Source organism: Alligator sinensis, unplaced genomic scaffold (genome assembly GCF_000455745.1).
Source record: "Alligator sinensis unplaced genomic scaffold, ASM45574v1 scaffold115_1, whole genome shotgun sequence".
Taxonomy (NCBI): domain Eukaryota; kingdom Metazoa; phylum Chordata; order Crocodylia; family Alligatoridae; genus Alligator; species Alligator sinensis.
This window is the reverse complement of record NW_005841895.1, coordinates 1,290,599-1,303,267: the sequence shown is the minus strand read 5'-3', so window position 1 is coordinate 1,303,267 and position 12,669 is coordinate 1,290,599. Positions and strand designations below refer to the sequence as shown.

At 39.1% G+C, this 12,669-nt stretch overlaps 1 protein-coding gene across 4 annotated transcripts in view; it reads right to left on the bottom strand.

The window, feature by feature from the left end:
* The window catches only part of BCAS4 (breast carcinoma amplified sequence 4), an 88,816-nt gene that overhangs the window by 29,495 nt on the left and 46,652 nt on the right, over nucleotides 1-12,669 (bottom strand). For 3 of the 4 annotated variants that reach the window (XM_006018163.3, XM_025197359.1, XM_025197360.1), the window contains one exon: nucleotides 4,641-4,722. In XM_006018163.3, the coding sequence (XP_006018225.1) occupies nucleotides 4,641-4,722 (82 nt within the window). Of the gene's footprint in view, nucleotides 1-1,613; nucleotides 4,723-12,669 lie in introns of those variants that run through there. The other variant, XM_006018164.2, reaches the window with a different exon arrangement.

Sequence of the window (12,669 nt, the reverse complement as noted above, 5' to 3'; positions counted from 1 at the left end):
CTATTTTAAGAGCTAGGTAGTATTCCATACCCCCCGCCCAAAAAAAAATTATATATATGTGGCACAGTTAGCTTTAAATTTGATTTGACAGGATTACATAGGTCTTGAGTACTGTGGCAGAAACACTATGAAATGTTTGTCCCCTGTTCTGTGATTTTAGTTGTGTGATCTTCTATTGTAGAGAAATCTAAAATACAAGTGAGATTTACATAAGCGCAAATAAAATGACATCCCATATGGTACTGGGGCTTTTAATGTCCTTTAGCTTTTCAGGATTTTAATGTATTCATTCAATTTTCTATCAAGCCAGAAGCATGTGTGAAAAGAGTAGTATGCACTGTACTGGTGACAGTTAAACAGGTGAAAGTTGTTTAGGATTTGGTAAATTGTGTCTGGAAAGAAGTTGCCCCTGCTTCATTAACTTGTTTAATCTATAGTGAAGCAGTTCCTGATAGTGCAACTAGGGCAGACATTTGCTTTTGGTCAGTTAACCAGTTTCTTAACATTGTCACATGGTTTTAAAGCTTGAAAGTATCTGGAGCAAAATGTTCACTATTATTAACAGTGAACTAAGAAAATGCTCTTAAGTGCTATGGAAGTGAGTATGCCAAGTAAGCCCAAAGACCTCAAAGTATTAATATGCCCTATATTAAAATATATTATGCCCATTGTTCAGTTTTCAGTGCCACTGGTCTCTTACCTTTTCAGAATGAGATTTCCTGCTGCAGCAATGGACAGGTGTCTGCTTAGGGTCTTACTGGGTATCTGAATTTCTTTGCACATTGGAAAAAATACTGGTATGTGTATTTGTTGTTGCCAGCTCCATTTGCCCTAAAATATTTTTCATTTAGGAGAAAAATAAATGTCTGCATGGATAAATTTCAAACCATGCATTTTTAAAGTGTGAAATAACTGTTACATTAAAGAGAAATATAAGAAAAACAACCCATGATCCTGATGGGTATTTTTGCCCGCTGATTGTAACTATTTCACCAGAAATAAATGAACCCATATTTGGCTGACTGAAAAGTTGCTGGCTACTACCTACAACAGCACATTATGTACTTGTCCCAGAAACAGGTAAAACGTAGTCAATAAAACTTTGGAAGGAGGTGGTTCTTAAAAACATGAGTTGAGTTTTGCTTCTTCTATACTTATTTGTTCATGGCTTTTTTTCCATTGTAGACTACTGATTGTATTTGTCAGAAAACTTTATTAGGGAAAAAGTAAGAATCTTATTTCTTTTATTTATAGTTTCTTATATAGTGAAATGACTTGTCAACCTATACTAGGGCTTAAAAGGCTTAAAATAACTTAAAAATATAATTATAAACAAATCAAGCTGACGGTGCCTTTTACGTTTCATGTTCAGCTCTTTTAGAACACTTTTTAATGGTAGTACAGACAGACTTGTGTTGGTGGTGGAAGCCTGTAACACACACGTGGCTGAAAATAAAATATTTTATTATTTCTGAAATTGTCCTTTAGCACACTTTTAAAATGTTTCCTAGTGCTTAGTCGAGATACTGTTTTACAAGCTAATCATTTATGGTTTGTTGTAAGCTGATGCCTATATAATAATTGACATAATTATAGCTAACAAGATCTAAAGAAAATTTGAAGCTGCATCTATCCGAGTTGGTATTTCTAATGAGCCAATGATATGAGTGTAAATTAGAAATATTTAGAATTGCTCTACTTGCAGGAACGTCCATGGTAATGGTAGTTAGTTTTACATAGCGATTAGATTAAACCTCCTTCTCTAAAAATGTTTCTACTTTTTAAAAGGAAAATCTTTCTTTGTTTTAACTTGGAGAGAGACTTTAAGACACTCCTTTGGTACTTAGATGTTATTTTAGACTAGGACAGTTCTGTAATCCAATTGAGAGAATAGCCTCCCTTGATCTTTACAAATTCTTACTCTACTTTCAGAAGCAGAAGAAAGAGTGGACTAGCAAAACTAGAGAAACCACTCAAAACCTGTGTTAAAAGTTGGAAATCCTACTGGGGTTACACTGTGATAGCACATGTATTTGTATATGCACTCTAGAGCAGAATGTTAGTAGCATGACAGCTGTGTGCACACAGCAACCATCTGGGTGCCTGATACTAGAAAGTGAATTCTGCCTACTCGACCTTCTAGTGAGGAAAGAAGACAGCTGTAGGAATTCCTCGGTCCGCCGATGAAGCTCCCTTAAATTTATTTGTATTAGAGGAGATGAGACACTCATTTTTAAAACTTCTCCAAAGAGTCAATTTAACAACAGCCTGCTTGAAAATCAGAAGCTACTTTTGTCCAAATATAGACAATCAGAGATGCTAGTAATTTAAGAACTAGTTGAGGAAAGTGTGTTGTTATGTAGTATGCTAACTTCTACAAATACACAATGTGATGAGATGAGCCTTGTATAATTTGCAAGTCAGTACAACTGAACACTCCTTGTGATTTTGATGGGATTTTTAGACTCGGTAATGAAATAAACCAGCACTTTTGCACATGAATATTAGAGAGAGTCCTGTGCTCATGTAAGTATGTAACTTTCTTTTAGGATTTTAAAGGTATTTTAGGAGACATTAAATTGTAATGATGCAAGATTTAAAAAAAAAAAAAAGGTATTGGAGACGCTACAAAGTTAGTTTTTAAACCCCTCTCCCGCTAAGTGTTGTTTGGATGAAAATTTGTTGCCCTTAACTAGAACGTCCTTTTTCCTTCCCCCAAAAGGAAGGAATTAGCAGTTTTATCTAAACTTTTTATTTCCTCGGCTAATTAATGTTTCTTCTCTTTATACCATGTACGTTTGCCAGCCTCAGTACATTCTTTTTATTTTGGGTACTTTGTATTAATCCTTAAAGTGTTTTAATCTGTAAGTGAAGCTGCACTAAAGGTAAACCTAACATGTTTTATATGACCTTTGTAAAATACCTGTATTGTGGTATAACTTATAACAGGCTATCAACCCCATTTATATTTAAGACAAAATTTAATGTTACTATTTGTTGCAATTCTTAGCTTTCCACTTAAGCATAGACTAATGAGTGTAAAGATGCTTTCGGCCCAGAATTTAGACCTTTGTAATCAGAAGTTGACAATTATTACTTTTGTGAGGGATTTTTACGCTACACATTCCAGCCTCCTGGTGTAGGATAAATGGTGACTCAGGTTTTTCCACTTTACATACATTTTGTGGGAGCAGAGAAATGTTGTCTTAGAAAGACTAGAACAATAAGATTTTTTAAAAGTAATGGTAGAGAACTTGGAGGCTATACACTGTTTGGTACAGAGTTAAATAAAGTTGATGATGTCCCTTTTCAACATAAGGGTCTAAATCTTGGGAAACTTTCCACTTTTCAGTGGAGGCCAAAGACCAGGATTTGCTCAATGAACATAAGACTGTACTTGTCTTATGTTAAGTCATTTGACAGACTGCATAAAGATTTACCTCAGAGCGGTCAGCTGAAAACATGGTATCTTTCCAGAAAGAATTCTTCTCAATACTGAGGGTGACAGGACTAAAGCTTGTAAAACCTGCCAGTAATTATCCTGCTATTAAGGAACTTTGTCCTAAAACAAAAATAGGAAAACAACTTTAATAGAAAGCGTGCATTCAGTGCGTCTACCTGATGCCAGTTGCTACTTCATATGAGACTACAAAAAGGAGCAAACTTCTGCTGTTAGGTATCTTACTTCTGATTGATACTTAAAACATTACCCGTCATCACTGCAATAGTGGGATTTTTCCACAACTATTAGAAGAGACTAATAGATTCGTGACTAAATATAAGTCTTTTCCTAGTGTACACCATTCATGTACATAAGCTCCCCAAACAATTACATTACAGAATTACGTAGGAAGATAGTTTGGCATTTTTGGCCTTGGTTAAGTCTACTATTCAAAAAATGCAGTCAAAAGGTCTTTTTTAGCTTTGCAGAAAGTTTATTTACATGATTCAAAGTACATTATACAAACAACTTTTGGAAGGCTTTTGAAGCCCTATCCTATTTTGACGAAAAGTCCTGAATGTTTTGGCCATGTAGAATTATTAGCAAATATCCAAAATTGCCATGTTGGCTTTTGTTTGTTATCTATAATGCAACAGCTGTTTCAGGTATGGGAAGAGCATGCAGTAAGTGTTAATACAATTTTAGAACTTAATGTGAACAGATAATCTGAAATTGTTTTAATCTACCAAGCTATAGCACTACAGCTTTGTGTTTTGTATAAATAAGTTTCCAAATGTCAGTGTGAACAGTGACACGTTTTCATACATTTTTTCAGTGATAAACCAAACTGTTGTTCTTAAGTAACGTGATCAAAACTCAGAAAAGTATGTACTTAATGGTATTTACATTTCCACACATGATGTTTTAAAAGGTTTAATTTCCTCTTTAAAATGAGCCATTTCCATAAAGGTGTACCAACTAAGTGTATAATGAAACTATGGTCCACTTTCCTCTGTCATTGCAATATATTAATATACATTTTGCTCATAACAGAATTCAGGTTTTTATTCAAGGTAGGACAAAGTGCACAAATCATAAGAACAAATCCAGAGAATATCAGACATGGAAAAACCCTCAAGCAACCTTTTCCTAAAAGCTGTTCCTAAATTCAAACATTAATGATTTTTATGTTTTGTACCTGCATAGTTCATAGGAAAATAGTCTTCAGTTCTGTAGAGTTCTGGGAGGTCATACGTGTGCTGTGCTGATGGAGTGTGCTTCTGAAAAAAAAAGAGAAATTCCAACTGTTGAGGTGTGGGGAGGAAAGTAGTTGGTAGTGTGTTTAGAATAAGGGAAAAGGATATTTTAAATCTCAGCAAGGCCATGCAATCTGCCAAAATTAATTCACATGCTGACATGCACATAAGATGTGCACCAAACCATGGCAGAAAGCAGGCCACCACAAGAAATTATAAGAAAAGTTAGCACTTTTCTCTCCTGTGCTTTGGGCATATAATTATCATTGCAGTCAAGTTTCCCAGCCTTCATATGCCAAAGCATTGTAAGGAATGTACCCTTATTTACATAATATGTGAAATAAAGGGTGTATTTTACCTTGGAAAGCAAGTTGTGAGATTCAGTCATTTTTGTTAATTTAATCCAAGTAATTTTCTTGCATAGACTTTCATTCCTATTATTTTTTCATTAGGATGTAAAAGTTCATTAAAAATAATCAAAAGCATCTGGAACTAATAGGTAGCAGCAGTAAATTTCCACAGTTAGAGGGAATTTCAGTAAGCTATTTCCTGAAACCCAGCTCAGTTTTCTAGGATGCAAAAAGATGTTGAATTAGGTTACTCATTCCAAATGAGTTAAAAGATCATCATAGGTGGTGTGTTCTGTATAGATTAGAGCAGGAGTGCCACAAATGGTGCAGGCAGCCTGTGTGGTGCACAATGATCAAGAGATCAGAAAGCAGAAGAGCAGTCTGGCAGAGGAAGAGGATTTTGAGTGGTGCTTGGGGAGGGAGAATGCCTACCAAAAAATTTGGCTCCCACGGGATTCAAGGAAAGCACTGATGGAGGCTGCAGAAAAGATTGCAGTACTAAACAGGATGTATAAGACTATATGGGGAATGCACAGAAAGGAGAGCTGGGGGTCTAATAACACTGCAAAGAGAGTAGCCGCAGGACTTGGATTCAACCTGGGCCTATCATGAAGTGGGAAGGTTACAAAGTGGTCTGTCATCAATAAAAAAATAAGATGATGTTACTTAACATGTACTGTAGCAGCACCCCAACATCACAATCAGGTTGGCTCTTACAGTGCAGGCCCTGTACAATCCCTTAGTAAGTCAGCAGTACCAACCCCTAACAGCTGACGGTCTCAGGATGTCATAGCCACCTAACTTCAGGCGTTGCTCTGTATTTTGGCAGTGGTATCTTAATGGATTTTCAAAAAATGTGACTGATACTATAAACAAGTATAGTTTCATTCACACTGACTAGCTACAATGGACAAAGCAGTTCTGGGGTAATGTTTTCAGAAGCACCAAAATAAGACCGGATCTTAGAGCACTTTCACGCATGTAGGGAGGCTGCTCTGACATGCTGTAAATCCAGCATGTTGGAGCGTGGAAATTTAATGCGCTCCAGCAGCCTCCACCATTACATGTATCAGCGTCCCTGCGCTGAAAATGGCAGCGTGGTGCTTTAAAGCTTGTTGAATGAACTTCAGTTCAAAGTACCCCACTGCCATTTTTTCAGCGCGGGGAGGCTGATACATGTGACATTTGATGCTTTTAATTAGTTGTGGCTTGCTAATTAAAGTGCCCCTTGCCTCCCAGAGCATGTTTATAAATGCCCTTAAATCCTAAGCATGTTAGACCTTTGAGAACCTAAATTTAATTGCAAACTAACAGGGTTTATTTAGAAGCCTACATTACTGGCACTTTAAAAAAATAAGCCCTTGGTTACTGGGACATATTTGAACACATTTATAAAAAAAAAAAAAAAAAAGAGTAGGGTTGTAAACTTACTGTCATTCATGGAATTAGAGGAAATAAAAAATTGGAGTCCCATAATCTTAGAAACTGCCTTAACTAGGGTTTACACTAATAGTTAAAATTGGAGCAAAGCATGGGGAAGGTTAACTTGAAAACACATGAGGACTGTAGATGGAGTTAGTAAAGTTGTAGGAAACACCTGAATACAGAAAAGTGTTTCAGGCTCCAACAGGGAACCTAATTCAAATAGGGAAACAGCTCCGGTGCTGAATGCTGCTCTTCTACTACACAGGCCTTCACCCACACACCTAAAACCAGGGGCTCAGTATGGAATTAAGAAATTCTCCTTTGTACGGCTGAATACCCTCAGGGTTTATCCTCTACAGATCCCAAGGATGGACCCTAATGCACAGAACTTGAAGCAGACAGACTGTTAGTTACTTGGAGGCTTCACAGCTCTTGTGTATATGTAGTTGCTATAGTTATCTATTATGTACATCTGTATGCTTATTTAACAATGGGCCCAGGGAGTAAATATTACACAGTTCTTTGGAGAACATAGTGGCTTCCTAATGCTACTTGGTGTCATTTGAAAATGAGCTACAAAGTCCTGGGGCCTGGATACTGGTTACCCTCCAGTGCTGCACTCCTGCTGACATGTACTTTATTTGCAAGTCTGGGATAAGTAGCAGTATGTTCTCAGAGAACTACCTTTGGGATCTTCAGAGCTTTTTACATAAAGTTCTCACATGAGCTAAAGGGACATGCATATAAACTTGGATTAATGAATAACATTTCCATTATCAAAGGCAATGATCAGCAAAGGCATGCTGTTTGCAGTGATAGAGGGATGGACAACGTTGATAATACATTTCAAAGTAACAAAATTATTAGAAAAATAGTGAAAGCAGAGGGTCCTTACAGTCCCCAGCACTGAGCAAGGCCATACAGTCACTATGTCAGCAAAGCAGGTAAGGTAGCCTTTGGAAAAACTGCCTTTGGAACCAAGTTCACCGTGTTAACTTTACTGGCTAGCAGAGAGAAACAAAAGCAGGAGCGGCAGATTTTTTAGAGTGCAAAAGTGAGGGTTTTGTTGGTTTTAGAGAAACATTGTAAAGACAAATAAAAAGGGGAGGGAATTGTGCTGTCTTTCAAGAAACATCAGTGGTTGATAACATTGAAAAAGAGCAGCAAAACCACAATGAATAACACCCCTGAAACTTAACAAGCATGAGTGACAAGCCAATTTAGGGCAAGCCACAGCAAGGAAAACTGCCAAAGGACTTGAGCTTCTCTAAGGCTAGACTACAGGATTTGTCATTCAAAACGCTGGTCCATTGAGTCGAATAGTTGGCACATGGGCACCCAGTACTGGCAACAGACTCATCATCCTCTATGATGCATCAAACTAGTTGGATAATGTTGCATACTGGAAGGGTAGAACTCCTTCCTTACCCCTGCAGTGATCTGTTGATGCCAGAAGATCTGTAGACCCTGTCTTATTACTAAGCTAGCTAGCAGTGCTGTTGGTCAAACGTATTCTGTCAAGTTTCTAATTCTAGTTACTGTGTGCTTCCTATACGATCTGATAACAATGAATTCCCCTGAATGACTACATGTTGTGTAATCATGCTGTGAATAACTGTGAAAGTAATTCCTTCTGTTTTAAAAGTACATGTAATTAACTTTCATCCCTCTAGTTCTCAACTGCATTAAAAAAGAACTGCTCCAGCCTGTTCATTATCTTAAGGTGTAGCTGCTGAATGGCAAATAATGGGGCACAGAGATTAAATCAGAGGGCCAGACAGCATTTTAGGATGAGTTGATGGGGAAAGTATTCCTGCACATCTGTACAAATAAGATATGGGGTTCATAGGCATGCAGGGATGGGTGAGGAATATTTATGCTATGCATGTAACACAAACTCTGGCTCTTTTGCAGTCTGACTACTGCGAAACCCACAGGAAAGCAAGAGCTGTCTGCCAAGGGAAGAAAACCTGGGGAATTTACAATTCCAAGGCTTACCAGAGAAACCAAAAGGGAAAGGCTAAAGGGCAAGGAGACTGGGCCTTCTGCCCCAGAGATCACTTGGTGTGGCTCTTTAAGGACTAGAAGATGTTACTGTATTCTGGTTCTCACTAAGTAGGCGCTCTTAGTCTAATTCCCAATGGAGTAGCAACCACAAAAATATGCCGCAAGTGGCTTGGACCTTGTCACTGAGTTCACCAGCTTGCAAAAGGCTGAGTGGCCAAAGGAGTGAATGTTGTTTGTGTCTCATCTAGACTGTAAAAGCCTCAGGGCAAGAACCCGTCATCTGTTCTGTTTTGGTCTCTGACGTTCTAATCTATGCACACCTATGACAATGTATAAATACTAAATGCCTTATCACTCCTGCAAGCTCTTTCCCAGGTGCTGTCTGAGATATTTGAACAGGGCATGGTGTTGCATGATGGTAGCTTACACCATGTCTGTCTGCATTGTACCAGGATTTTTGCCTCTGTGGCCAGCCATCTGACACTAGTCTGAAGCATTAAGTTAGCATAAAATATGTACACCATTTCACAAAACTGAAAATTTAAGGCTACATAAAATTCTTTAAGGTAAGGCCAATACCGGGTTTATCAAGTAAGCAACGGATGTCTAGGAATGCTAGCAAGCATTATTCAGGTGCCTTCAGACAATACTCTGAGACCGTAACAAACACACAAAATGTGCTCACACTCTCAGAGTCTAGGCATTATACTGATGCTGTGGAAAAAAAAAAAGACCAGATTGCTGTGATCTTCCTAAAAGAAGATATAACAATTAGAGAAGACAGTAAAAGCCACTGGGAGGCTTTTACAAATGAGGGGATTTTTGTCCCCCATAGCCTTCATCCCAGTTTTGGGAACTATTTACTAACTTTCTTTCCCTTTGTTTGAAGCATGTAAATTAGGGAGGAGACTGATTCCTAGCGCCGATTAAACCAGCAGGATAGTTTGGGTTAGAAACAAAAACGAGAATTTTAGGCAGTATTTTTGAAAGTGAAACACAAGCAGCATTCTCTGTTTGCAGGCTAACACAAAGAAATGGCATGTAGAATCATGCCTGAAGGATTAAAAGTTCTAGTGGCAGCTAGAGAGACTTCAGTCAGCTAAAACTTATCAGGAGGCCTAGCTATCTGGGATGGGAGCTATATGGCACTATTTCCAGAGCACTCGGACCTCCGCTTGAGAAGTGGACCCTAAAGCCTCTCTTGGATAGCTACAGGCCAGGATAGCAGCTGATAAAGCAAAACTTTTGAGAACAATAAGAGTGTGGCCTGCATATGAGTGTGACTTACTACTACTCTCAGCTTTAGAAAAGTAGAATTGGGTCACAAAGTAAGCACCCGTAGATTGTGCCCCATCCAGGAAACAGTTTAATCCACAGATTCTACTTTCCATTAAAAACAAGTGGTGGTGGTTTACGTATGTGTGTTTATGTTTAGTTTCCAAAACCAGACTGTGCATAGTAAACTTAAGCCAGCTTGTCTTGGTTACTGCATAGCAACATTACATTGAAGCTGAGTGCTGTTGAAAATACCCTGCAATCTTGGTGTGGAGAAGAAAGAGGAAGAATGTTTCCATCTATGCACCAGTTGCAGGCAAGGCCAGGATTTGGCATTTAGTGATTCTGCTGCTATTGTAACCCCAAGCTATTTATTTTTTACAAGAAATTTGCAGTGCAGCTGATTATCAGTGTCATGTTTGATGAGCTACTTTCAAAGGCTGGGAGAACAGGCAAGTTAACAGAGAAAAGGAAAAGCGTATTTCATGCTGGAGATGGAAATTAACTGTTTAGGCTCCCACCTGTAAAAACTCAGCTGTGTCTGTGTGCACGTACAACTCAAACCAAAGCCCCTCAGCTACTGAGACAGTTCTCTCAGAACCACAGTCAACAATCCCTGCAGACTGGAGCACATGCAAAGCAAATTTCCTGCAAGTTAAGACGGTTTCATGAGCCAGCTGACTTTAGCCTTGAGCCTCCACTTCACCCTGTGATTTTTTGAAGCTTTCAAAAGGAACAATAATAGATGAGTCTGTACTGCTGGATTGTACAACAACCCGCTGCTTACTAAGCTGTCAGGACTACTCATGTTTCCAGAGGTCCTGAACCTATTTAATTTCCATTTATGGCCAGTCTACCTGAACCAGCAGCTAATGCACATTCCCTTAACCAGCACTTGGCAACCTTTTAAGGCTGTGGTTAGGACTGACCAAGTTCAGGTCAGAGGCAGGCAAGTGGATGCTAGAACCCAGCCACCACTTCTCATTGTGGCAACAGGGAAAGACCTCAGCTACTGAAGACTCAGGTCTGCAGGCCAGATCCAGCCGGTGAGTTGTAGGCTCCCAAACCCTGCCCTTAAATCTACTGAACATTTGCTCCTGCCAATAACAATAGAAGAAGTGCTCAAAGCCACTGGGGATGTATAAGTACGCAAGAAAATAGCCTCAGGAGCTGTACTCCAGAAGAGACGCAAGCAACGGAGATCTGAATTCCAGTAAGATGAAGGGCAGCAGGAGGTGATTCTCTTAGAAAGCAGGAAGATCTAATATTCAAGGAGCAGGGCAGTGTCAGCACTGAGGGAACAGGTTAGTAATATTTTCCTGGGGTAGACTATCTTCCTGGCTGTTCATTTTTATTGGTATTTAATAGCAGTACTGGAATAAAGGTCTGACTGCAGCTGTTCAGAAATGACTGTCTTCACTAAAAGTTTGGTTCTATGTTGATGTTTCATTTTGATTTTAATATATTTGTAATACTATAGAAATCCAAATAAACCATGTCAACATAATGAAAGTGTTGAACCAGATTCTTGCAAAATGTTTCAATTTTGTTAAAAACATGGAAAATTCCCATTGACAGATTTTCAATCACTTCTAGCGTTGAGTCTCCTTCAGTTTCTTTTCTAAACTTCTCCAGAAAATAATTTCAAAATATGCCCTCTCTACGTGCGTATAAGATACCTGTTCTCCCTGATACTTTAGGGGTTGGAAAAAGAATGCTCCAAAGTAACTTTTACAGCCTCAACGTATGCTTTATATTCCTGTAATCTTCCATGAGTTAGACTTCTGCACACCGCTTTTTCCCCTCAGTCTTGCTTATGGGAGTCCCATGGCTAAGATGCAGCGTGGAAACTCTGTAAGGCATTTTGATCCAATGTTCGGGATCAAAACATTTGCTTTTTAACCAAAACATTCAACAAAAAGTCTACATTACCTACAGTTACCTCAGATACTGGAGTTTTTTATGGTGGGCTGATTCCAATGCAAAGCTGCTTTGAAAGTCCCAGATATTTACATGGTTAATGGGAACATCCACACTTACAATAGAAAAACAAAAATTATAGGGGTTAGACACTCTGGAGCATCTTTTCAAGAGCATGTGATATAAGTGCTCTCTGAGCTAGCCTGTTATTAACTTCAGGGGGGGATTTAAGGCACTGGGGGTTGACCTATAAAAACCCTCGATGGCTTAAGAACCTGCTCACTTGAAAGGTGCCTTTGTCCCCTTGTCATACTGCCAGGGCTATGATCAGCAAGCAGGGACTCAAGAGGGACTGCTCTCATTTTGAGAGAAAGAAGCGTCCTCTGTGAACGGCCATCTGCATTAGAACCCACTCCTCGCCTTACTGCGTAACACCCTCTGAAGACTGACCAGCGAGGAGTGCTGCATGGCTCATCTTTTAGAGGGAAACTTTTGATGTTCCCCCAAATAGCAGCTGGGGTGAAGCTAAGGGGATGCGGCTTTTATTTAATATCCATGCTTTTTAGCTGGCACATTTTGTGAAATTTCTGATAGCTTTCTTCTGCTTATGCAGATTGTGGGGGGTTTTCTTGCTAACTATCAAGGGTACCTAAAAAGTATGGGATAAGTAGAAATGTAAAGAAATCAAATAATTAGACCAACCAACTACTGGCAGGAATCAAAACTGACACTTTTACTCCTATTTGGGTCTAAGGCCACACATTAGAGCAACCACAGGGCTTCTGTAATTTGTGGTTGGGAGAATGCTGTAGCTTCCCCTTCTCCCTAAAGGTATGTGCCAGAACATCCCCTAAGCAGAAACAAAAAAGTAGTGGGAAGCCTCAGGGTGCATCTAGTGGTGCAATCTCCTTCAGACCATGCCATGGGAGCAGCAGTCAGACTACGTCCCTGGACCAGGTAAGACTTCTCCCTCCCTCTGTGCTCAGTGGAACAT